The 27,669-nt window shown below is 41.9% G+C and overlaps 2 protein-coding genes across 6 annotated transcripts in view; one reads left to right on the top strand and one right to left on the bottom strand.

Moving 5' to 3' along the window:
- GAB1 (GRB2 associated binding protein 1) overlaps nucleotides 1–27,458 on the bottom strand; it is a 136,398-nt gene extending 108,940 nt beyond the window's left edge. For 2 of the 5 annotated variants that reach the window (XM_054683862.2, XM_054683863.2), the window contains exon 1: nucleotides 26,603–27,149. In XM_054683862.2, coding sequence (XP_054539837.1) covers nucleotides 26,603–26,674 — 72 coding nt within the window. In that variant the 5' untranslated portion in view covers nucleotides 26,675–27,149. Of the gene's footprint in view, nucleotides 1–18,740; nucleotides 26,579–26,602 lie in introns of those variants that run through there. The other 3 variants (XM_003310530.7, XM_517458.8, XM_063809046.1) reach the window with 3 other exon arrangements.
- On the top strand, nucleotides 13,170–17,989 carry LOC738419 (small ribosomal subunit protein uS5-like). Its single transcript, XM_063809048.1, has one exon. It carries the CDS (start codon nucleotides 13,725–13,727, stop codon nucleotides 14,598–14,600), a length of 876 nt encoding a protein of 291 aa, XP_063665118.1. The 5' UTR covers nucleotides 13,170–13,724; the 3' UTR covers nucleotides 14,601–17,989.
- Nucleotides 27,459–27,669: the final 211 nt, after the last annotated feature.

Raw genomic sequence — 27,669 nt, 5'->3', positions numbered from 1 at the left:
CCTAGGCTGCTCACTGCCTGGGTGTGGCCCCAAGGACCACCAGAGCAAAGGCAGCATTAAAAAACAAGAAACTAAAAATTCAAACACAAAATTGCATGTGTCCACTGAGTATATGAACCTAAAACAGTGCAGGGGTTCTATCACCGCACCTCATGGCATACTCACAGAGAAGGTAAAGATTCTGCAAATTTGATTTCAAACTACAGAGGCGAGCATAACTTCCCACTTGGCCATCCACTCCAATGGCCTATTTTCCACCTTATCCTATTTTGGTTCCTGGCTCCCAACCACACTTTACTTCTTCAACTATGCTCTTGGGCTCCCCTAACAGGTTCCTATTCAGGTTTTCCTTCTACCAAATAAAAACCACTCTGTCTCTTTCTAACCCACCTCCAGCTCATGTTTCATTAGGTCCTATAGTACTACTTCTCTTACTCTGCAAGTTCTTCCCAGGACCACCTCACCAATGCCCACAGCACCCAGGAGCTCTTAAGGTCTTATGACTCCTGAGTCTGTAGCTCTGGTCCCAGTCACTCTCCTGAACCTAGCAGGATCTCACAACTCATGATAAACGATAAGTAGTGGATTATTAAGAGAAACAATGCAGGACTCTCAAAAATTTCTAGTTTAAATCAAGGAGGTTATCTGTGCTTTTTCACAAAATTTCTATGAGGAGGAATGCTGGTATGATAGCAGGAAGAGAGGTGTTGAAGCAGATACGTGCGGGTTTGAATTTCAGCACTGCCATATGCACTGTGTGATTTTGGGAAGTTACTCTGAGCATCAGTTCCTTTACAAAATGGGGACAATAATGTCTACTTTTCAAGGCTGTTGTATGAATCAGAGATAAAATTATAAAACAAAGAACTATCAAGCACACAGCAACTGTTCAACAGAGTATTATGCCTATGTGTCAGAGGCATTTGAACCAGAGTGACTCCATCTTGAATGGGGCTGGGTAAAATAAGGCTGAGACCTACTGGGCTGCCCTGCCAGGAAGTTAGGCATTCTTAGTCACAGGATGAGATAGGAGGTGGGCACAAGATACACTGTCACAAAGACCTTGTTGACAAAACAGGATGCACAGAAAAGGCCAGCCAAAACCCACCAAAACCAAGACGGTTATGAAAGTGAGCTCTGGTCATCCTCACTGCTCATTATACACCAATTATAATGCATTAGCATGCTAAGAGACACTCCCATCAGCGCCATGACAGTTTACAAATGCCATGGCAACATCAGGAGTTACCCCTTAGGGTCTTTTTAAAAGGGGGAGAAACCCTCAGTTCTGGGAATTGCCCATCCCTTTCCTGGAAAACTCATGAATAATCCGCCCCTTGTTTAGCATATAATAAGCATAAAAATAGCCAACCAGCAGCCCTCGGGCTGCTCTATGGAGTAGCCATTCTTTATTCCTTTACTTTCTTAATAAACTTGCTTTCACTTTACTCCACAGATTTGTCTCGAATTCTTTCTTGCAGGAGATCTAAGAGCCCGTCTCTTGGGGTCTGGCTCAGGACCCCTTTCTGGTAACATATGGATGCTGCTATTAAGAAAATACTGAGAAACTATGGGTTCTGTTATAACATTTTTCTCATAACTATTATTAGCATCTTAAGTAATGTAGGAAGGTAGCTGTTGTCCTTATTTTTCTATCCTTCCACCTCCACCTCCAGTATGCCATGTATGGTGGACTTATGTGATTCTTTTAGGTTACCCAGCATCTGAACTTTCCTTCCTATGTTTGGAAAATCATTAACAATTAACACTACAGGCCAGGGGTGGTGGCTCACACCTGTAATCCCAGCACCTTGGGAGGCCAAGGTGGGAGGATTGCTTGAGCCCAGGAGTTCAAGACCAGCCTGAGCAACATAACAAGACCATGTTTCTTAAAAAAAACAAAAAACAAAAAAAAAAACCACACACAACACTTCAAAAGCTGAAAACTCCAAGTAACTGCTTTTTCAACCACCCCTGCAATCAGACTGCAGTCACATTACTAGGTACACTGGCTCCACCAAATAATCCATCCCAGATTTAGAATCTCAAGCAGTTACAAATAGTAAGAACCGTACAGAAACCTGGGCCAGAGGTAGGGGCAGTGATGCAGTTCCCAAAGGCAGCGGTGGTGGCATTTGGGGTCTCGTGTGACTGTGCTGGTGCAAGATGCAGGGCCTATGATCATGTGCCAGGAGGCAGTGGCAATATATTCCCCAGATCAGTTCAGCATCATTGATCCTGGCTGATAAGCTGCCAAGGTGAGTTCTCAGCTTTTCCAGAGAAACTGTGGCTACCTAATATTCTTAATAAACTCCTTTTATGATTAAATTAGTCAGAGATGTCTATTGCTTGTAACTGAGAATCCTGACTGATACTGCAAGTCAGGTAACATTTCATTGCCTTTGGTCAAAGGCCACTATAAGATCTGCAGAGCAAACAAAACAGTGAGATCTCCCCAGTAAGAGTAAGTCAGGGTGTCAGAGTGAGCTGCTGAGCAAGATGTTACTAGCATTTCTGAAATATATTTCTTAAAAGGAAGGACAAGATGAATAAATCAGCATGCTGTTTTAATAGTAATCTAAAATATGATTTTACCTATCAGACTGAAAGATGCAAAGGACACTGGCTATACCCTAAAATGCATCCACAGTTACTTTCTGGAATGTCTGAAGGTTGCGTATTGCAAAAGAAATCCCTCCAAAAAAAAAAACTCCTTCCCAAAAACTTGAATTTTTAACCCCCTGCTTAACTATTCCAACAGAAACAGTGATGCCATTCCATTAGGCTGGCTCAGTCAGTAGCAGCACTTTATGTTAGCCTGATAGCAAAAATATGTCTTGTTGGGGAAAGGATGAGGTAGAAATTAAAAAATGTAAGTTTTGAAACTGGAAATAAGCACTCACACTTTGTTTTTAATTAGAATTGATATTTCTCCTACAATAATCTGACTTCAATTACCTTGGGCAATGCATTTGATTTCCCCTAGTCAATAAAAGTAAATTGTATAGAAGTTCACCTTAAATTTTCCTTTTGGCTTATTACCAGTAACTTTTACCACGGTACTTAAAAAAATATTTTCAGTAAGACCAAAATTGCCGCAGAAGTCACACGAAAAACAAAACTTTGGCACATGAAAAAAATTCTTATTAACAACAAGCATCAGGATTCTGAGAAAAATCAACCCACGAGACAACTTTTTTTAGCATGATGGCAAGAATTTGGGAAAAGGGAACTTACAGGAAAAAGAGTTTGTTTTGCCAATTATTCATTCACCTTTTTTTCCTTCTATTTTTGTAGTGTCCAAGTAGGATTCCTTACCCCAAACCTAATTTTATTTTCCATTTTGTCCTTTAAAGATCTCAATCTTCTGATTATAAAATCTAACAGTTAACCACTGAAAAGGCAACAATTCCATGAATGCAGGTTTTTTTAACCTTTAGTTCAAAAAACAAAACTTAGAATGGAAACAAAGTATGTTTTATCTCAAATAATAAAAGCAAATTTAAAATAGAAAAATAACATAAGAAACAAAATCAGAATCAGGAGAATGTAAACTGAAAAATTTCCCAGTTCTTGAATTCCGGTTTTTTAAAATTGATGTGATATATATGGGATTATTCTCCCCCTCATTATTTCAGAGTAGGACACAGAGTGGTGAATCTACTTATACAAAAGAAACATCTGTCTTCAATCCAGGATTCATATAAAGTTAGATCATTTGCACAAGGCCATATAGTTTTATGCAACATACAACAAAGAGCCATTTCCTCTTCTACTCTCTAAAATCATTATAAACCAAAGACACTAAAAAATCAAGCAGGCTGCAACTTGCCCAACCTACAGAAATGAGAATCTCTTTTTGGGTATTTTGAACTAACAGTGACTCATGGAAAAAGGCAGGTTGCTGCCAAATTGAGATCTTCAAAGTTAGGGTTCCCCGGCGTTCCTTTGAACCAAGGAACCCTGAAATTGGAGCAAATGCACAGTATAACACGATAGGGAGAAACCATCACCATCACTTTAGGGGTTAACAAACACCCTTTGCCACTGGCAACCCCTGAAAATCTCAGAGAGACCCAGTAGGGAAGGAAGAGGTACTCTAGGAAAGACTTTGACATCCACCATTAGATTCCAATCTTTGGCTGGCCTGATTATAAATGAATATGAAAAGGACATACTCAACAATGACCGGGGCACACAGCCTTACAGAGAGCTTAGAGCACTCACACAGGGGATAAGGCACAACTTTTCATAATGTTAAACACTGAAGAGCAGTGATGTTTTGGGAAACCCAATAATCCTACAACTGGACACAGTATCATGCAGCCACTAGAAGTGGTCATCACAAAGCACATGGAAATGTTCTCTCATTATACACCGAGGGAGGAGGAGAACAGGACTTGTCTAGCCTTTACTGTTTTCATATTGGGTAAAGACAGATAAAAATGCTTCCGTGGGTTTTTTGTTGATTTGTTCTGCCTATGTACAAAACTCATTAATGGAAATAGTTAATACTCTACTTTCAGTATCAAACATTTTCAGTATCAGATCCAGCATGCTACATCTCATCTGGATGAGGGGGTCATCATCTGACCAGACTTTACTATAGTTTCACATTTATTTCCTGTTACTCAGAGAAAACGGAAATGGCCCCAAAGGAGGCCAACCCTCGGGCACCTGACAGCTGGGGTTCTTTACGACATCACTCCTTAAGTACTGTTTAACTTCTCATACCATTTAAAATGTTATCACACATTTACTTAGCTCTGCAGTTTATAACCAACCTACCAAACGGGACAAGCCAGTCTGGATTATACAATATGTAAATAAGCCAGGGAGCTAAGGAGCAAGCTGACAGCAGGACAAGTTGGAACCGGGATACAAGTTAAACCTTACTACACCTGAAGGCAGCCTCTTCATTCACTTTCTCTTCATAGGGCTTTATAACTAAAACATGGAGAATACAAACACCAATTCAAAAAATTCTACGTATCCCCACAAATACCAATTAGTAAGTCACCAAAATTAATTAAAGGAAACATACAAGTCAATATTTAAATTTCATTTAGCTTTTTTAATCTGATGAACCTACTGAATACTCATATTTGGGCCTGAAAATATTAATGCATTCTAAAGAGATTATCAGTAATGTGTATCTTCTTCTCACACACACATGCTATCAGCTTAAATGTGGGCACAGTGGCAGAACTGAAGTTTCACTAACGTTGTTTTAGGACTTGAATAAATTGTTTTAGTTTCATGTGTGTACTTGTTTGAAAAACAGATTTTATATTCACCACCTTCAGAGATGTTGAACGCACATCACGAAACTGGTAACACTGCATGAGTATTCCTATTGTGTCAAATATAACAAATTGACATGAGAGAAGCTCTACAAATGAAATATTTAACATTTTATAATAAAAAAGAAAAATACCGAAACAACATTCAAAGGTATTCATCAACTCACATTGCTTCATGAAGATTACAATCGCCTATAAATTTGTCTTTTAAACAGGCTGTTACAATTCAACTGGAAAAAAAGCTATGAAACTTAAAATTGTGTCTATACAATTAATTATGAGTAGATGGTGATCATGTAAGAATCACTGACAAAATTACATGTAAATCATTTAAGAGCCACAAAAGACAGGTGAAATTTAATAACTTCAATCTAAAAACTTTAAGGCATACACACACGTACACACAACGTATAAAATATATAATCATTAAAATGTCTGTTGAAAATTTAGGGCTTGGTTTAACGTACTGGAGTTCTTTCCTAGGTTCTTAGTTTTTAAAAGTGGTTTTTTAAAATAGCAATTTACATAACAGACACATTTCTCAGCATAGTTGCATCCTCTTTCCCTTCCACTAAAGGAGAGATTTACAAAACATGTATAAAAAAATAGGAATGCTCAAATTTATTCTTCCCTCTTTCTGATAATTCATATATATATATATGATTTAAAACTAAGTCTTAAGAACCATCTTTGAAGAGATAAAGGAAAGGAAAAAGCCCTTAGGGTAGAAGGAATCATTTCCTGGAAATACTACTAAATACACACTTAAGGAGGGATGAGAGTTGGCATCATGAGACTGTATCTTTCCATTCCAAAGGGTAAGTACAAGACAGGTTGCAAATTGGCCCAAACTATGGAAACTACCACACTGTGGTCAGCACCCACAGCTTCCGCAGATTCTAGATTCAAATGCCACCTCATCACACTGTCATCCCTACCCACCCTTCACAACAGGTAAACAGGAAAAAAATAATCAAGGTGAATGATTTTCAAAGAGTTCCCTGGTGATTTTGATACTCCCCTCACCTGTCCCCCAGAATGAAAACTAGAGAGCTAAGTGTATGCTGCCTCACGTTCTCACCCTTAAAACCCTGTATATTAAAATATCTGATAACCCCTGGTTCCAATGGACTCCTCCCTTGCCCAGTTTTAGAGTCCAAAGTTGTGGTTTCAGCCAGACAGGTGTCAAAGTCAAAAAAGTATTTCTGAACAGATACAGATGTCAGGCCACAAAACTGAAGGCTTGTAAAAACAATGTCTATACTATATAGAGTTGAACCAGGCTGGCATCTTCATGATCTGGGCATCCACTAGGTAGGAGTTTACAGATACCCTAGTTTATCCTATCTGTTCTGTTCCAACCACTGGTATTCACACATTAAGTTTGCAGAAGAGGTTCTCCAGCTAGACTCACAGAAAGAGCTTCAGGACTAAATTCTGCAAAGACAAAAAAACAGGCTGAGTAGAAACTCAAACCCACCCAGGATAGATTACCTAAAGGTATTTCAGAGACATGTCCTATGGTACCTCTTTTAAAGATATATAAAAAGGTGGTAGAAAGAGAAAGTCCAAAATTTCTGCAGAATTAAAACACACACAAAAAAGGCTGTTCTTTTGAGAGGGTATGGAAAGTATTCCAAATAGCATCATCTAAAATCTTTCCCCTCAAGAAGAAAAAGTAAAAAGTTTACAAGCTCAAATCTCTACACTCCTCGCAGAAACCCCCATTTTGTTTGGCAGGCCTTCAGATGGCCTAGCTTAGCTGGCAAATATTCAAATACAGTTATTCAAAATATGTTAATGAGGCTAACGTGGTGTTTGCATCACATAACCCAACCCTCCCTTTCTTTGTGTGAACTGAACCTGTGCAGGTTAAAACAGGCGTGCCAAACACTTGCTAACTGAGATTACTGACTGTTGGCTGAGCAACTGCCAATTTAAAATAAGCAGTTAGGGAGAAGGGCTTTGCTCAAATGCATACTGTATTTAAAAATGGATACAGAGTTTCATTTTGATATTCAAGTGACTCCCACTCCCATATTCCTCTATGGGTATGAAAGCAAGCATTAACCATTTACATTCTTTAAGCACCATGTTCAAAGTATCCTAAAGATTCCAATGTACTTTACAAGTACTTTTTTAAAAACAATTTTCCAGTGAAATGTTTTTCATTCCACTAATGAAGAAATGGAAATAGCATTTACACATTGCATAGATAGGGATAACTGGAATCAAAAGTAGAACTCAGTTATTTTATCTGAGTTAATATACCTATTCAACAACATCTTCAGCACAGTATCAAGTATTTCTTTTGTGGGTAAAATAAAATCACAAAGCAACTAACTGCTCATCTTTGGTTTGCACAAATTCTCAAAATTTGAATATTTCCCCCACAAAATCAGACTATCTTAACATTTTCATTCATCTTTCTCCCAGCCTTCCCCCGGCCCCGACCCAAAAAAAGGCATTGGCTTGTTTCTTCATCCACACAGACATTCCATACATAGCCTGAATTTCAGAACTTAGGCCATGCAGCTTCATGTTCAGCAGAACAGAAAGCACTGGTTCCCCAAAAAAATCTCAACACCTCGCACTCCCAAAATTAGTCTCCAAATCACCAGCCCTTATGTAGCAAAGCAGGATCCAGTATCATAAACTTAAAAAATTAAAGGAGGGTTGGAAGAAAGGTATAAATGAGATTACACTCTTACCCATGGTGACTCATTCTCATATGCTCAAGATTAAACAGAGCACTGAATCTAGGATGAGGAAAGAATTTTTTCCTCAGGGGAAGAAAGGGGTGTGGGATTTCCAAATGTGCACTACAGTAGGATCAGCTGTGTGGATCAGGTGAGCAAATCCCACATAATTAACTTCCTACTACTGTGAAGGAGCAAACACAGGTGAGGTGCACGCCTTCCTGAAAGGTATTTGCATAAAGACTCTTCTGTTGTTTCCAATGCTACTGAGATTGAACGGTGAAGCAGGACAGATTGGGCTGGCACAACAATCTGAATACTTAACCTACTGTGCCGTACACTTAAAAATGATTAAGATGGTCAAGTTTATGTTATGTGTTGTTGTTGTTGTTGTTTTGTTTTAAACACAATTGAAAATAAAAATTAAAAAGGCAGCAATTGGGATGAACTGCTCCACGAGACAGCTAAAAGGCTCTGGAAATGTGCAAGGGTTTGAATGCTGGAAATCACAGCAACCCACTAAAGATGGAGGTGGATATAGAAATGGTAATGAGAACAGCTCTGGTCTGGGCATCAGGAAGCTGTGTTCTAGTCTTATCTCTGCATGCTGAAACCAGCTGGCCTTGGACTCAGGGTATTTCCTAGGCCTAAATTAAGAATGGAAAGAGTAAAAAATGTTTTTCTTCTTTCATTAAGAAAAATTAGCCTTTATCCTCTTTGAGTCATTTTCTTCTCCTTGAGGTATTTCAATAAAAATCTCGAAGAAAATCTGTTCTGCTTTGGAAGTACATGGTTTAGAAAAACAACAGATCCTGTTTGAAAACAAACAGATGTTTTCAATGCTAGAACTTAGTTGAAGGATGAAAAATATTTCAGTATCTATGTTTCAATTTCACTTAGTAAAAGCATGGGCTTCTCAATATATAACTAATTCTCCAACTTGGGGCAAAGCACATTTGCTAAAAAATGTATTGTGCATAAAAGCTACTATAAAAGAGTATTTTTTAGTTATTTAAGAATCACTGGCATAAGCAGGTAGATATTAAAGATTTGGAAATCTCTGAGTATTAAAAATTATAACTTAAAACAAAGAAATAATGAATAACAATGTACTACACATTTTAAGTGAATCTATGCACATTTTCTATTCAAATATAAGTAAACAAAAATATTACAAGGTCAAATATGTATATTATAGTTTAATGATAAATCTTCTACACTAAGTTTTTTTTAAAAGAAACACTTCCCTTTAGTAACTTAGGCAAAGGGCAATAAATCTGCTTACCTAATATTTTGTAACCCTTTTTTTCTCTATACGTTAAACTCAAAATGGAAAACTGTAAGTTAAAATACCCCCACTGAAAATTTATAAGTGATTTCTCAATGTTGCATTTGGATAGCTATTTAATGTTATGCTTCTCTCTAAGAGCATTTACACTTGTTTTCAGAAAATATAAATATTCATTGGAAACACCCATCACTATGTTAAACAGTATATGAGTTAGAATAAATTACAAGGAAGAAAAAAAAATCTGAAAAAAAGTTAGGAATACTAAGAGGCTCATAAAAAGGAGATACACCAAGATATATACCAAGTGTACGATTTTAAAAACAAAAGAAAGCAAGAAAATAAGGTCACCTGAAATGAAGAGAGCAAGTCCTGAGCCCAGTCTTCAAAGTGCAGGGTACAAGTCACAGGAGTCTAGCCTTCCTTGATTGCTAGAGTAAATGGAAGAAGCTGGTTTTGGGTCTCCACCAGCATACAGCAACAACCCTTCTATTCACTTCAGAGCAAAGTGATCTACTAACTAAACTTACTCGGACTCTCAGTGCAATGAGAGGGTGTGGTAGACACTTCGTACAATAACAATAATGATCCTCAACACTTACAAAGCAGATATGAAGATTCTATAAAATCTTGTGAGCAGATGGCAGGGAGAGAACATGAAAGACAGTAAAAAGGATTAGCAAGCTAGTTAATATACTATAGTGGTGAAAAGTTCTAAAGTACAACCTGGGTTTCTAGAGCATGTATGTGGAAAAGTCAATACTTTAATACAGAGATAATTAGAATAAAGAAAGAATGATTTAACAAATGCTGGTGATACTCATCATTTTATAAGTAACTTCCAAAATTCTCCCTCTCTTTTTTTTTTTTGGTCAGGATCTCTCTCCAAGGTTACTGAATTGAACTATAAAGTTCCCCTATGGAAATAATATGTCAAAAAAAAAATAAATAAGAATAGCTGTCTAGTAGCAGAGTGCATTCAGTAGGTAGCTGGAAATCAAGTACTTTATTCCTCTGCTAGGATTAAGTAACCATTCCCACCTGGTCCACTTCTTGACCAATTTTCTAAAGTGGAGTCAGTCTGTCTCTATTGCTCTTTCTCTAATATGGACTTTAAAATCAAAGTTTAGGTTAAAAGAGATAGATTAGAAAACATACATTTAACACACACATACACAAACATAAAGTTGGAAAGCAAGAGAGCTTCTTCAGTCAAGTAGACCCACTTTTGGTGTTCTTTTACAAATCAACCACACCTCAACTAACCAAAAATTAGGGCAAATCAGACATGTATTATAAAAACAATGGGAAAGAATATTAGAAATGAGAACTATTCCAGGAAATCTAGACTATACTTTAATAATATGCTTTCAGATCCAATAACCAGAATAACCAGAACTTCTGGTGAACAGCTAATCCTCCTTCATCTCTCCTCTTCATCTTTAAGCTATTCATAAACTCTTGATTCAGGAATGCACATTCTTTTTTAAACAGATATCTACAAAACACTTTCTTTGATTTAATCATGTCTTTTGAGTTTCTCGGCGACAGTTAGGTACTTTCTCATATTCTAACCTTTCTAAAAATTCCTTTTCACTTTTGTAATCCTCTCAATATGTCGTCTTTGGAGGACAGTTTGATCTCATTCATTGCCAGAAAAAACTAAACGCTTATCTTTTTAAGCAGCACAGCATACTCACTCCCTTCATCTCACAGAAGAGAGGTTAAAGTTACTCTCTCAGTTTTGGTTCTTGCTTTCTTTATAAGTATTTACTTCTATTGAATTTTATTTCTTGTCTTCTTTTTCCCTCTATGCCCAACTCAGGATTTCTCCAAGAATAACCTAAGGACCATCTACTTCAGAATCAGCAGGGGTTCAAGTTAGAAACTGCAGTTTTCTGGACCTCTACCCAGACTTAATAAAAACATTAGAAGGAGGGTAGAGCCCAAGAATCTTCACTTTGGAAGTTACCCAGTGATTGTTATGCACACTGAAGTTTAAGGACCACTGACTGCTCTAGACCCTTGTTTTTTTCCCAACCAAATGACACAAGGACTCTGCCAAGCTATAAGTATCTTAAGATCATCTGAAAAGAAAGAACTCCTTAACAGTTCTCTCTTTGCATTCCTTCTATTTGCCTTCCTTCTAAAATACACATGGAAGAGGAAAGAAAGCTTGGAGAGTGGGCTGAATATGAGACATCAGCATAAATGCAGACTTGTCAGCCCTGCTCTGTGGCTGCTGCCAATTACAGTAGCCAGACCTGCAAGAGGACTTGATTACATGTAATTTATAAAAAGTAAACAAGCTGGGTGGCTTGTGAACAATGAATGGTGATATTGCAGCCAAGAGGTAATAAAATGCATGAATAAATGACTCAGCATCCCCCTACCAGACAACAATTGGCTGTACTCTAAGCTAGGAGAGCAAAGTAAAAATGAGTATTTTGGTAATGATTTAAATGACAACAGATCCTTGGAGAGAGAATTTGCCTATCACCTAAACCCTCTAGTGATCAAAGGCTCAGCCATCTCAATGACTGTTTTTCTCAAACATTACTTTAGTCAGAAAAATAAATGTTTGCTTCCGGTGCTATGACACAATCCAACTGGCAACATAGGGAAATATACTAAATGAATAAAATAAATGTAAGAACCAAGCTTTATGAACCCCTCTATATGAGGATTTCTCAACTTCAGCACACTGATATTCTGAGCCAGATAAATCTGTGCAATAGAGTGTTTAGTAGCATCCCTGCTTCTACCCACTAGATACCAGAAGCATTCCTCCCTCCAGCTGTAGCAACCAAAATGTCTCCAGAAATTGTCAAATTGTTATGGAAGTGCTGGGACGGGAAGAGCCTGGTCCCTTTAAATGATATGGAAGTGGGGAAGGGAAGTGCCTGGTAGAGGAAGGCGTGGTCCCTGACTAGGGATCCATCCCCACGAACCTAGGTGAGGATAGGCACTCCAGCCTTGCCGCCGAAAGGTCACCTTTCCCAAGACCACCCTGGCCGGCCACGCCCCCATCCTGTGCCTATAAAAACCCCCGAGACCCTAGGTGGCAGACACAAGCGGCTGGACATCCTGACGAACACGTTGGCGGGAGAAGACACCGCGGAAGAGCACCCGCAGGCAAGCTGACCATCGACTGGCCGAACAACTCGGGGTATGGCCGGAGAAGCTGGAGAAGAGTCAGGCGGCTGAGTGGCCGGACTCCAGGGGAAAACCATCTGCCTTCTGGCTCCCCCATCTGCTGAGAGCTACTTCTACTCAATAAAACCTTGCACTCATTCTCCAGCCCCACGTGTGATCCAATTCTTCTGGTACACCAAGGCAAGAAACCCTGGGATACAGAAATCACTCTGTCCTTGTGATAAGGAAGGGGGTCTAACTGAACTGGTTAACACAAGCTGCCTATAGACGGCAAACTAAAAGAGCACCCCGTAACACACGCCCGCTGGGGCCTCAGCTGTAAACTTTCACCCCTAGACACCGCGGTGGGGTCAGAGCCCCTCGGCCTGCCGGTCTGTATGCTCCCCTAGAGGTTTCAGCAGTGGGGCCCTGAAGAAGTGAGCACATCCCCATTGCATGCCCTGCGAGGGGGACAAGGGAACCTTTCCTGTTTCAAAATGTCCCGTGGAGGGGACAAAATCACCTACCCACCTCTACTAAAAACTGCTGTACACAGAAACATCATGAAGAAATGTGCGTAGTAGTCAAACAGCTCATAGAACACATTTTTTTACATAATCAATTTTTGCTCCTAAATACATATTTTAAAATATATTTTATATAAATCTATACATAATTTTTTTTCCCATTACCAGGGCCTAAAATACAAAGTCTTTCTTTCTTTTTTTTTTTTTTTTTGAGACGGAGTTTCACGCTTGTTGCCCAGGCTGGAGTGCAATGACGAGATCTCGGCTCACCGCAACCTCCGCCTCCCGGGTTCAAGCGATTCTCCTGCCTCAGCCTCCTGAGTAGCTAGAATTACAGGCATGCACCACCACGCCCAACTAATTTTTGTATTATTAGTATAGACGGGGTTTTACCATGTTGGCCAGGCTGGTCTCTGTCTCCCGAACTCAGGTGATGTGCCCGCCCCGCCTCCCAAAGTGCTGGGATTACAGGGGTGAGACACTGCGCCCAGCCTAAAACACAAAGCCTTAAGAGTGTTTTAGTGAGCTAAGCCATGATAACAGTGCCACATAACAAAATAACTGAGTAACTCCTCACTGTTCTTAGTCCCAATCAGGCAGTTGACATATGCTGTCAACTTTATCTTAAAAGTATTTCTGTTCATTTAACAGGGCCAACGTATCCATCAGACAGAAGGCACAGTGCTTGGGGCCCATGATACATTTAGGAGCACACAAAAAGTGTCTTAATATTTTCTTTTAAAAATCAGCTTCTTTTCCGAGAAAACACCAAATGGCGGATGACGCCGGTGCAGCGGGGGGGCCCGGAGGCCCTGGTGGCCCTGGGATGGGGAACCGCGGTGGCTTCCGCGGAGGTTTCGGCAGTGGCATCCGGGGCCGGGGTCGCGGCCGTGGACGGGGCCGAGGCCGCGGAGCTCGCGGAGGCAAGGCCGAGGATAAGGAGTGGATGCCCGTCACCAAGTTGGGCCGCTTGGTCAAGGACATGAAGATCAAGTCCCTGGAGGAGATCTATCTCTTCTCCCTGCCCATTAAGGAATCAGAGATCATTGACTTTTTCCTGGGGGCCTCTCTCAAGGATGAGGTTTTGAAGATTATGCCAGTGCAGAAGCAGACCCGTGCCCGCCAGCGCACCAGGTTCAAGGCATTCGTTGCTATCGGGGACTACAAAGGCCACGTCGGTCTGGGTGTTAAGTGCTCCAAGGAGGCGGCCACCGCCATCTGTGGGGCCATCATCCTGGCCAAGCTCTCCATTGTCCCCGTGCACAGAGGCTACTGGGGGAACAAGATCGGCAAGCCCCACACCGTCCCTTGCAAGGTGACAGGCCGCTGCGGCTCTGTGCTGGTGCACCTCATCCCTGCACCCAGGGGCACTGGCATCGTCTCCGCACCTGTGCCTAAGAAGCTGCTCATGATGGCTGGTATCGATGACTGCTACACCTCAGCCCAGGGCTGCACTGCCACCCTGGGCAACTTCGCCAAGGCCACCTTTGATGCCATTTCTAAGACCTACAGCTATCTGACCCCTGACCTCTGGAAAGAGACTGTATTTACCAAGTCTCCCTATCAGGAATTCACTGACCACCTAGTCAAGACCCACACCAGAGTCTCCATGCAGCAGACTCAGGCTCCAGCTGTGGCTACAACGTAGGGTTTTTATACAAGAAAAATAAAGTGAATTAAGCGTGAAAAATCAAAATAAAAAATGAAAAATAATATATAACTACTCCAGGTTAGAATATTTTAATCTAGGAAGGGGGGGGACCTATGAAGGCAAATGTACCTGGGGCTCACAAAAGTCACAACATGGCCCCACCATGGGAGGGGAAATAAGCAAGTAAACAAGCAAATATCAAGTGTGGCAAGTGCTATGCTATGAGAATAACAGAGCATGACAGGAGGACAAAACAGATGCTCCCAGCACAGTATGTCTGTGTGTACATGTGGCAGTGGTGGTGGAGTTCAGAGAAGGCTCCCAAAGTTAGCCTGGTTGTGAGACAGAAAAGAGAGTGTCAAGGACTCCTGGAGGAGAGGAGAGCATGTGCAAAGGCCCGGAGAGAGAGATCTCAGAGCTGATCTGGACCATGAAAGTTCAGTATAGCTGAAGGGGAGAGACTGAGTGGAGAAGGGAGCAACAAACACTACTGGATGGATGTGCTGCTGCCACATAAAGGGCCATGCAAGCCAAGGGAAGAGGCAGAGGCACTCCGAAGAGCAAAAGAGCACCGCAGAACAGCTTCGAGCTATGGAATGGCATTATCAGATTGGTATTTCAGAAAAGTCACTCTGGCTGCCTTGATAAGACAGCTAAGAGGGGCCCAAGAGGAGGCAGAGAGCAGCAACTGCAACTGGCTATTGCAGCAATCCAGAAGAAAGGCAAATATGGCCTAGGCAAGAGTGGCCAATAAATCGAGATACTTGGAAGGTAAAACCGACAGGGTTTGGTCACTGGGTGTGGAGAATGAGAGAGAGAAAAGTCAAAGAAAACCTTCTGGCTGAGCCACTGTACAAGGAACAGCCAAGAGGACCAGGTTTAAGGGAAAGGATGATAAGATCTGCTGTGGGCATTCTGACTCTGAGTTGCTGTGGGCTATATAAGCAGTTTTGGATTTAAACCGTTAGAGCCATAGATCTGGAATGAGAAATGGGCTGAGAAAGAGTACTCAAATTATCAACATATAATTCAGGGCATTTAACTAGGTGTTAAGAGCCATAGATGAGCTTTAAAGGTCAGAAAACATCCAAGATTATAATAATGTTTGTGTATAAGTTAGTAAGAGTTCTTATGGGAACTGGGAGCCTCAAATTTTCAAAGGAGTTCACGATTTCACAACAGATGAAGAACCAACTAACAAAGATGAAAAGAGGAGGAGACCAACCAGGGCTAGCACTGGAACCCTCAAGAACTCCAACACTTAGGAACATCAGAGACTGGTGTTTAAATAAGGGTGACGGAAAAAGGACCCAGCTGTATTCCATTATGAAATGAACAGCAGGTGAAAAAGAGGAAGAGCCAAATGTAAACAACAATGCAAGAGTCTGGCTGGGAAAAGGAGAAACAGAAATCAGATCTTACTCCAGCCTCATCTTTGAAAACTGAATCCATCTTTTAAGGTGCTGGTGAAATGCCTCTTGCCACCTTCATTAAGCCTTCACAGAGTACCTGAATTAACCTCTCTGCTGGATTCTTCTACCAGAATGTCTCACACATCACTGATCATGATGTAATTTGTAGAACTAAGTGCAACCTATGTCCCCTAGCAGCACACAGCTCTCAAAGGTGAAAACAGTGTTCACTTGGTCCTCTTCTTTTGCATTCTTCACAGTGCCCTGTTCATGTGGGCATTCACTCTGACGGAAAGGACTTTATCTGGGAGGGGAGAGATGGGCCCCAACAGAACAACTGGTTAAGTAATATGACTTTGGACTAATCAATTCACCTCCCTTAGGCTTATTTTCATTCCCTGTAAAAGGAGTGGGTTGGGTTCTTGACTGGTGGAGAAGGAGATATGTGTAATTAGAAAAAAGTTTCAATATAGCTATTGTTTTTGTAATGCAAATCATAGAAAGTAAAACTGGATTAAAAGCCAAAGGACACTCAAACAACACATGAGAGAGGAGTGGGTTAGAAAAGGTTAAGAAACATTGGACAAGAGAATTTACAATTTTAGGCTCAAAATTCTACAATTATTTGATTGTGCTGTTCAAGAGTATATGCAAGGCACCATACTGTATATTTGAGACAAGAGAACACATGCCATCTCTGTCCTCTGGAAATTAATATCCTATTACAAACACCGAAGAATGATAAATGAAGCCATAATTTTCACAGATTCCTGTGTATATACCTTTTTCTCTGTATACTGTGGGTCACCATGAAAATCAACTAGAAAAATATATTACGCTTGCTTTTCCCATTTGAAACATTCAACATTTATAAATTTGACTCTCAACTATTTGACTGCTTAAAGGAATAGAAAGAAAAATAATACTGTTCAACAGCACCAGTTTAATTGTGTGCCTTTTTCTTTGGAGGTAAATGACCTACATACACAGCAAAGATTACTCAGAAGGCTTTGGTTTTATGTAACAGCATCACTAGGAACAAAGTACCTTCCCAAATATTTTACATTATTAGGAGTTGAATATTTCCTTTTACCTTTTCTCAACACTTCAAACATTTAAACCTGAAACTGTCAAGAACGTGTAAAGTAAATAATCCTACATAACTTTGGGGTCAATTATAACTTTGCCAGAGGGTAGAGGGTTCAAAAAATACCTCCCTAGCTGAATGAGGTAATCATTCCTCATCAAGCTCTACACAACAGCACTGGAATTCAAAACGCTGAAGGTAGCTTTTACCTAGTATCTCTCTTACAAAAGTCAAAGATTAAAGCACTTCTCTCTCGATAATCAAGGAGTCATCCCTCCACCAGCACCTTAGTCTTGGCAACTCCAACTCTGGCCACAGCAGTGATGGGAATGTGCTAAGGACTGGAACTGGGAAGGCACACAGGCAGGTAATTCTTTCATCAGGTAGTCATCTCAGGGAGGAGTTCTGCCAGTCAGAAAGTGGCCTAACCACATTTCCCAATACAGCAGTAACTAAAAGCTGCATTTCAGGAGAGAAAAACAATCTACATGCTAGTTGGAACATTATTATTTCTATTCTTGATTACTAAGTAAGAGTGACACAAATTAACACTCTCTTTTTAGAGAAAAGTTTCGTGAAAGAATGTGTGTGTAAAGATTGGGACACAAATATTTTGTGATTTTTGATGTCTAGGCTTATATCACAGAGAAGCAGAAATGAATAGGAAAAGAGGGAGTAGGGAACTATGGCACAGAGTGCTTTTACCTTCCTCTCATTTAAAAAGTTAGCAAATAAAATGTTATAGCAACTGGCTGGCTAATGAGTTAAATACAACAATAAAAACTACAACAATGAGTCAAGAGATCACTTGGGGCCAGGAGTTCGAGACCAGCCTGGGGGAATGTAGAGACCCCGTCTCTATTTTCTATTTAAAACAAAAACTACAACAAAATGAGTTGAGTTCTTCCAATGCTTATGTCCAGGATTTCGTTTCACAAAAGCAAATGTGAAACTTGCTTAACTTAAATTACATTTACCTGCTTATTTCATGTTTAAATAGCTAAATATCTCTAGGCAATAATGATAAATAACCAAGCAATGTAAACGTAAGTTAGAAAACCTTGGCATTATTTGCAATTTTGCCCCTCTTCTGACAGGAGGATGGCCTCTTCTCGCTTTTCTCTTGAAATGTAAAATGGAAGTTTGACGCTTTCCCCTACGTGCAGTATTCTTAAAGAAGTATGTATAAAGCTGTTTTCAAAATAAATTTAAACTACATGAGTCAAACCAAAAGAAAATAAATAAAAAAGGGAAAGGAAAAACAACAGGATAGTTAAAGCAAAGTTTAATATTTGTCTTCCTAAAAAAAGAAAGGCTTAATATTTTTACATTGAAATGTTTGGACTCCTGGTATGTTGTTTTTAATTCATGGGACAATGTGGCCATTTGTTTTTTCCTCTTAGGACATTGTTTTTTTGAACACATAACTTAAGAGAACTACCTAGGCCAAGTATGAATTCAAAGTAAAAAGCTGGGAGAAAAGAAAACCACCATCAGAAAAGCACTTGGTAAATTTGGCATTCTTTCTAATATATAAAAATAAAAGAAAACTCAGTTTAGAAAGATGATAAACATTATTGAAACACACACTAAGAGGTGAGGAAAGAACGATTAAATGGTAGAAAAAAGTTAACTCACATTTCTCCTTCTAGAAGCTCTATTCCTTTATAACTTATATCCTTCACGTGCAGTTTGCATATAGTAGCTCTGCTAAAAACAACCACATGGAAAATTTTTGTTCCAGATAATACTGCAGGACAGGGCTTGGCAGCTACAAGTTGTAATCAGAATGCTTCAAGAGCTAATGTAACAGAGATAACAACCAAATATGCATTACAGTGCATAGTCTTAATTCTTTTTAAAAACGGGCTGGGAGAAGGTCAAAAGCTCTTAGGTTATAGTGTACTTTATTCAGTAATGTGACCTTTTAAACTAGGGAGAACTTCGCTCCTATGAATAAGTGAATTGCTTAAAAGAGAAATGATTCTTTTTTGCAGTTAGGGCATTCTTCTATTATTTAAGATGCTCAAACATAGAAGCCTAGAATGAGCAAAAAATTCCAGTTCCTAAAAATGACTTTCCTCAGCAATTCTACAGGCCTAAATTGTCATCTACAATTTATTGAGGCTCCTATAGCCATCCCACTGGCAATGGAAGAGCCTAGTTATTTAATAAATATGGAAATCCACAGTACAATGGGCCACTTTCTGCCAAGGGTAATATAAAAAAGAAAGAATGCTAATTTTATGTGTGTTATACCCCAAGAGGGGAGAATAAAGAGACCTGTGACTTGATAAGTTTTCTGTATTAGTTGGCAGACTGAGATAAAAGGAGTCACAGAAAGATCGTGACTTCAATCCAAGTTCAAATGGCAAATTCAGATGGAGCTCTAACTTGGTGGAAATTAGGCACCATGTTGATGCGAGGAATGTGAAATGAGAGAAACCCCTCCATCCACAGGGAGAGGGGGTTTCATGTGATCCGTTGGTGTTATTCTCTCCCCCCCAACACGAGCTGGCACTCACACAGCTGGGCTAAGATGGCTTCCAAAGTCCGAAATAAGACGCTAGCCCAAGGCAGCCCTGGCCCTGCTGCTGGAACTCAGAAGCAAATGAATCAAAGGCTCTTTTATTCTCCCTCCCACCAGAACATGCTCCCTCTCTGTTGTAAACTAACTGCTTGCCAGAATGAATTACTTAGCTTAAAACAGACATAAAGAAATCTTAAACAACTCATGTCCCTTGGAATTTTAATAAGTTCAGGTGACCAAACAAGTTGTTTTGTTCATTTCTAGTTTGATGCAGAAAATTCACTTGTGCTCAGGAACCCATGAGGAACATTAGATCTTAGCAGAAACAAAAACTTCTCAAACTAGAAGATACAGCTGACAGCCAAACTCCTCACATGAAACTGGGGTGCTGGGAAGCAGTTTTTTTCATGAGGACATCTAAACTCAACACAAATCTTTGTTCTTCCTTTAAAACCAGCCCTCCCTTAAGATTTTGCTGTTGCTGCCAGCAGTACACCAGCTCTTCTAAAAGCAAAGTGTAAAATTCATTTGCGGAGTCTTCCCTGGCATCTCGTACCCCTGCATCCCCTGTTCTCACTCTAAACTCTTTCATTTGGCAACTAATCATATATCATAGCTCCTATAAAATGACTGACAGCTTGTCTTCACAAACAGATTAGAAACTCCTTAAGGGCAGGGAGTGGGCCTTTCCTTCCTTGCATTCCACACATGGCACATAACAAAAGCTCCTGCGATACCTGTTTATTATTCAGTCAACAGGCATCTGTTGAGCTCCTACTCTGAGCCAGACATTGCACAGGGGCTCAAGACACAGCACCCAGCCCAGGAGCACAGCAGCCAAAGGCCCTGCATGCAGGTCTGCCTTCAGTTAAAAACCAAGAGTCCCCAAAGAATACTGCTTAAGCAGTCACTAAACTATTTAAGATAAATAAAGATTTCCCCACAAGGAAGATTTATGTCCCCCAAAAATTTATGTTGCAGCTTATTGAAGAGCTCCCCATTTGTCCCTTCCACCCAAGAAAATGTCTGAGAAGAGGAACGCTAAACTGCAACAGGGCTTCTGCTGAAGATCTACAGCTCCTCCCTCCCCCATTTTACAGGTAAGGAAACTGAGGATCAGAATGGTCAAATGCTCCTGTGGGTGGGTAACGGCAAAGCCAAGTAGAATCCGGGTCCTGACACTCAGTCTGAGTTTCCTTCCACTATAGCAAAACATCCCCACTAAAAGCATCAGTGGGTGCATCAAATTACATTTTAATACAAAATTCTTCAAAAGTAAAGTAGTAGCCCATCTACTACAATGCTCCTTCTGGCTGTCAGTCTCTGTAAGAAAATTAGGACTGCTGAGTACCTAACACATGTTTTGAATCTATCACCTCTGGCTGGGCACGGTGGCTCACACCTGTAATCCCAGCACTTTGAGAGGCCAAGGCAGGCGGATCACCTGAGGTCAGGAGTTCGAGACCAGCCTGGCCAACATGGCAAAAACCCATCTCTACTAAAAATACAAAAAAAAAATTGCCGGGCGTGGTGGCAGGAGCCTGTAATCCCAGCTACTTGGAAGGCTGAGGCAGGAGAATCAGTTGAATCCGGGAGATGGAGGTTGCAGTGAGCCATGAGCCAAGATCATGCCATTGTACTCCAGCCTGGACAAGAGCGGAACTCCATCTCAAAAAAAAAAAAAAAAAAAAAAAAAAAAGAATCTATCACCTCTGAAACTTTCTCAGTCTACAAATTGTCAATAGCTTATCTACATATTTTTATGTTAAGTCTAAAATATGGAATTTTACTCACTCTCAAAAAACGCTGTGTGTTTTACTCCTTACATTTTTAAGCAGGTTATGGCAAAATACACTGAAATAACCAGTCACTTGTCAAACAGATTATCCAACTATAACTCTTGCCACCTTTTGTTCCAAGATGATCTCTTAAAAAAATAATTTTAAAGAGCCAGCAGAATTCTCAAACTACCCCCTCCAAACTAATGCACCTTCCTAACAGTAATTCTGAATCTCAAAAGGTAGCAATCAGATTTGGAGATTCAGCAAGTTGCACGTGGAGAGTTCTACGCTTATCATTCAGCCCAGGCACAACAAATGAACTATCATTAACCATCATAAAGGCTTAATGTAATTGCAAGTTGATGATCTCTGTTAACAGAAAAAACATTCTTGCTACACTTGAAAAGGTAAAAACATTGGGAGTCTGAATTATGTTTACTAACATGAGGATGGGAAGAAAAAATTTCCTTCAATAGAATAATTATGGTTATTCAGTCACTGTAAGCAGAAACATCAGAATCCATTGATTGCTAGTGGTAATTGTCAAAAAAGGATAGGAAGAGCTTCTAGACATGACAGTCCTCTTTGTTGTAGTGACACTATTGAGCAGGGGTTTCATGCTTAGCACAGGTCCTGGGTTGTCCTTGAACCAAGGAGATGCTGACACTTGGCCTGCCCACGCCCCTCTCCTCCATGTCAGATGTCAGGTGCCCACCCAGTAGGAGAGGCTATTTCTGTTTCTAGGCCCATTTCCAGAACCAGGGGTGTGTTTTTGAAGTCCAGACAAGAGTTGTCCTGTTAATTGACAGCTGCAGAGCAGACAGAGAGCCCACGCTGGGTACAGATTACCTACCTAAGAACTGGCTGGGGCCTTGCCACCAGGCTGGCTGTCAGCTAACAGGCCACCTTGCTCTGGCCTCAGAAGCAGGTTCTCCTGCTGAGATTGTGCACCTGCCCAATGCTGACAGCTGGGCTATGGAGGAGCCCAAACTTAGTGTTTGGGCTTCAGGCAAGGAAGCTCCTCCTGCAGAGCTATGGTGGTAGCCAGCTGTCTTGAAACAATACTTTGTTTACAGACTTGCATCTTATTTCAGCTAAAATTTCAGGTTCTGATGAAAATTTCACCATCATTTCTTTAAATAATTCTTTAAAAATCTGAGCACCATTGTTGAGTGCATACTACCAAGACTTTACTTGTTTTCTGTAACCCTAGTGACAGTAATCTGTTTATGATTCCATCAGGTCCTTAACAAAGTAAAAAAGCAGCTGTTTAATATATAACACAGGATGAAAACAGCAACACCACAGTAGCAACCCTGAAAAGAAGCATTAAAATTTTCACCTACATTTTAAGTAGATTTTAAAAACTTCCAGGAGAATGAAACACATACAAGAAAGAACCTTTTGCGAATATAGAAAAAATTAAAAAGAGAAGGAAAAGCTGGGGAATCTGCTGACTACTCTTGACTTTCATTTTTTTGTGTGTCATTCTTTAGAAAATTCAAGAAAAGCTTACACATCAGACTAACACACTAGTGTGTACAAAAAACAATCCTGCTTGAGTTGACTATGAAACAGTAAACATAAAACGGAGCTGTAAATGGAATACATTGGGGGCCATATATGAGATGGCTTTAAAGCTAAAACCAAAACAATTTAAGGCCAGGTGTGGTGGCTCATGCCTGTAATCCCAGCACTTTGGGAGGCTGAGGTGGGCGGATCACCTGAGGTCAGGAGTTTGAGACCAGCCTGGCGAAATCCCATCTCTACTGAAAATACAAAAATTAGCTGGGTGTGGAGGTGGATGCCCAGCTACTGGGGAGGTTGAGGCAGAAGAACTGCTTGAATCTGGGAGGCAGAGGTTGCAGTGAGCCGAGATAGTGCCACTGCACTCCAGTCTGGGTGACAGAGCAAGACTCCATCTCAAAAAAAAAATTAATTAAAAAAAACTAAAACAATTTTTTTGTCACTTAAAAGCCCTTATGGATCATCTTAATCAGTGTTCGGACTACCCTATAAATGCTGTAAACAGTGAGACAACTGTCAAAGTCCCATGGGCCAAATATTTCCAAACAGAATCATGATGCTCAAACTCCCTGAAGTCTCATTTAATAATTATAGTATCAAGCATCCAAGATATCTTTTCATAGCAAATCCATTCATTACAAATCATTATCCAGAAACATTTTGCCTACTGGGTGGCCAACAATGTTTCCTTTATCCAGAAAAATAAACATTCTACATAAAAAAAACAAGCATAGGAAATGCATGTATACATGCCTATATCTTTGATGGTCAAAGCTACTTTAGCAAAAACCATCTAAACTGGACAGCAAAGCCAAAAGATCAATAATCTGGGAATGTCAAAATCTTCTGAGCCACCAACCTGACAGGTAAAATACAAGCCTTATTTAACCTGACAGTTAAATAAGCCTTATTTAACTCATTACACTCCATGCTGGTTTCCTCTATTCTGACAGCCGCCCTGTCCACTGTCTTCCAGGACTATCTCCATCTACTTTATTCGTGGGTAAAGAAAACACCAGTGCTACACCAGGCAAAGAAAATCCTAGTTTCTCCCAAGCTGTTAGGCACATTCATCCTCCTGTGGAAAACACAATGTAGGCAGCCCACTGTCTCTCTCAAATGTTACCATAGTTTCAGTCTACATTGAACTTGTTCCTCAGAACAGCCAAAAAATACCCATACCACTCAACTTAGACACACAGTCATATACCACTTTGCACTGTTGGCTTTTTCACATATACTTGTCTCATGGTCCCAAAGACTCAAAGAGCTACTTAAAGGCAAAGACCCGGTCTTACGTTTCTTTAGCACTGTGCACCTGATCCATAGTCCACCTCATTCTTGTATTCTCAACTAATATTCACAGAGTCAGGAAAAGTTATAATCTGAAAGGACCTTTATTTTGTTGTTGCTATTTTTGAGACGGAGTCTCACCCTGTCATCCAGGCTGCAGTGCAATGGCACAAACTCTGCTCACTGCAACCTCCACCTCCCAGGTTCAAGCATTTCTCCTGCCTCAGCCTCCCCAGCAGCTGGGATTACAGGCGTACACCACCACGCCCGGCTATTTTTTGTATTTTTAGTAGAGACAGAGTTTCGCCATGTTGGCCAGGCTGGTCTCCTGACCTCAGGTGATCCACTGGCCTCGGCCTCCCAAAGTGCTGGGATTACAGGTGTGAGCCTGAAGGACCTTTAGAGATAACCTAGTCTAAGCTCCACATTTGAAATGAACTAGGTGAGAGTCGTTAACCTTTTACAGTCCAATCAATCAGGCAGATCTGGGTTCAAATGCAGGACTGTTTTCTGTAAAATAGAGATGACACCTACCCCAGAAAACAGTTGTAATGATCAAATTATACTTTCCTTTTTGTTTTTCTTGTTAAGACATAATCTTTTTGGCTGATTTCTTTCCTGGTTAATAGTTCAATTGAATTCTAAGCCCAAGAGGCAGGGCTTTTTTCCTACTGTATTTTGTGACCTTATGGTTGGTGTCTAATACAGTGCCTGGCATCTTTTGAGTGAGCCATGAACTAACCATGTGAAAGAATGAATTAAACCTATATTATCACTTTCACGTTCAGCAAATATGTTATTCTTTAATTCCTCCAAGAATCTGTTTTTCCTAAATTGGGCCTTCTCAAAACAAATATATTTATCTCCCTACCCCTTTCTCCCTTCCTTCTCTGTCTCACACACACACACACACACACCCCTACCTTTCTCTTTAGAACAGCTGGAAAAAAAAAACACTGCCTCGCTCATATTTTTGGAATAAAGTTAGCATTTTTACTAGGATATTCAGGAAAACTGATAGATGGACAGGATTTGGAGGCATTACACATCTCTGGAGAGCTTTCTTATGATTTGTGGCATCGAGTCTTTCAATAAAATTACTTGTCTATAATAAATTCTGGCAGAAAGTAAATCAGAAATTCACTGGTGAGTTGTCAGTGAAGTTAAATACTTCACTCTGTGTACTTCACTCTGTTCTATACAAGCAAACAGTGACTAACAGGATTAACCTGAGCTCTAATACTGGGTGTAGATATTCCTCAACGACAAACGGGTTCCCTTCGTACAGGCATTAAATTTATATTATATTTAAGGGGGCATAAATTTTGCTTTTGCAAACACATTTTACTAGAAAAATATTCGATCCAGATGTCAGCACAAAAGTGTCATTTCTTTCCTTTGCAAGGGAGCAGCAACAAAACAACCAATGGGGAGGAAGAATAAGATCCCAGGTCTCTGAAGAGGACACAGGTTTCCACTAAAGCAAGGTTGATACTTTCAAGGAATATTTTTCCTAACAGCTAAAACGGTTTAACACATAGCATCTTGTATCAATTACACAAACACCATTAAAGCCACTCTGGTTCCCTGGGAAAGGACCGCAACTGAAATCCCTTCTGGCTTCAGCTGTCCCCTCCTGCCGAGTTTGACAGCACATCCAAGGCGCCCAAACACCAGCCACTAGGCTCCCCCCAGCGCCCTCCTCTCGCAGCAAACCGCCAAGGCTCCCGGGCCAAACTCCAAAGTCCCTCAATTCAAAACCGCGAAAATGTGAACCCTGCTAAGCAAACGGCAGGGCGCGTAATAACTTTTCTTTCTTTCCCTTTTGCGCGCGTTCGATATGCTTGTCTCTACTACCAACTCCTCAGCTCCACAGCCCGCTTCCCGCAACCCATCTCGAGGGGCGGAGGAGAGGGAGCGCCCACCAAAGAAAGGGCTAGTGAGCCCTAAAACCTCGGCAGTTTTCCCGGTGCGGGAGCTTTAGCACACATCAGCCCAATAATCAGATGCAGGAATAAAGCAGGAAGAAGGCTCCTCTCTCCATCGCACCCCATCCTTCCTAAGGAAGAAGAAAAGCATGCAGCAGGAGTTTAGCTGGACGTCTAGGTCCTTTTATGGGGCGAACAGGCCCGCAAAGCAGGCTGTCTGGAACCTGGAGGAAGAAAGTTGTCCGGCCAAGTGGATGCCTGGGCGTGAGGGAGTGCAAGGCACCGGGTCCCGAGCCCGCCAGGGGTAGGGGCCAAGGGGAAAGAGACCGGCATTCGTTTAAGAACCAGCCCAGAGCGCGGCCAGCTGCAGCCGCCGGCGAGCCGACTGGGGAGGGGTGTGGACGCCGAGGCCCGCGGAGTGGTGCCCGCAGCTCTACTTACATAACGCTTCAACTTTTTCTCCGGGGGGGACTTGCGGAGCCATCCGGAGCAGACCACTTCACCACCGCTCATGGTGCGCGCGTCTCGGGCTCCGGGCCGGGCAGCTGAGGGGCGGCGGGCGCGCTCCCGACACAGCCGACGCCTGCCGAGCGCGCAGCGGCGAGAACCTAGCTCTCCTGGTCGCGCACCCCGGACGGACTGGGCGGACAGGCTCCACGGTGCGCGGGTTCCACGAGTTCGAGTCTCTCCTCAGCAGGCCCACGAACCTGAACAGAACGCGAGCCGGGGCCGCGGGCGCGCCAGCCTCCTTTCAGTGCGCCCGCCTCGCCTCCAGACGTGCCGTCTCGCCAGCTGCCTCAGCAGCGCTCGGACTCAGCGGGACTCTGCCCCGACTCGGTGCCGGAGCCTCTGTCCTTTGCGCTCCGCCCCCTAGGGACAAGACCTCCCCAGAGCGCTTTCCGAAACAGACACAGCGCTGCACACACACACACACACAATGCCCTGCGCGGTGCCCGCTCGCCCGCCCGCCCGCCCTCGGTTTCGATGCGCCCGGAGTGATCCTCCTTCTCTCTCCTCGGGGGAGGGTGGGTCACTTCGCGGCGCTCGGGGAACGCCGAGGAAAGGGGAAGCCGCGAGCCGCCTACGGGCAGCGGGCGCGGGGCTGGTCCCGGGTCACAGAGGGAGCCGCAGGGTTGGCAGCGAAGCGCGGGGCGTTTCTGAGCGGCGGGCGCAGGGAGGTCGCAGGTCAAGCCGGAGGGTGGGTCCGCTCTCGCGGCCGCCGAAGAGGGCGGGGAGCAGCAGAGGAACGAGGCGCTTGGCGGCTTGGCTCCTGGGAGGGATCCCGCTGTCCCGTCCCCTCGCGCTCCTCCCCCGCCGCCTCCCCCACCCCGGGGCGCGCGGCAGGTCCTGAGCGGCTCGGCCCCAGATCCCGATCCCTCCCTCCCTCTCCCGGCAGCCGGGCTCCCTCTTCCTCCCTTTCCTCCTCCCCTTCCCACGTTCAGGCCCGGCTCTGGTTTCTGCCCAGACTTTCTCTGAAACTCCGCCGGAGTGCTTCCAGCCAAAACAAC

Source organism: Pan troglodytes, chromosome 3, assembly GCF_028858775.2.
Source record: "Pan troglodytes isolate AG18354 chromosome 3, NHGRI_mPanTro3-v2.0_pri, whole genome shotgun sequence".
Lineage (NCBI taxonomy): Eukaryota > Metazoa > Chordata > Mammalia > Primates > Hominidae > Pan > Pan troglodytes.
The sequence above is the reverse complement of the archived record's forward strand: the minus strand, read 5'-3'. Positions and strand labels throughout refer to the sequence as shown.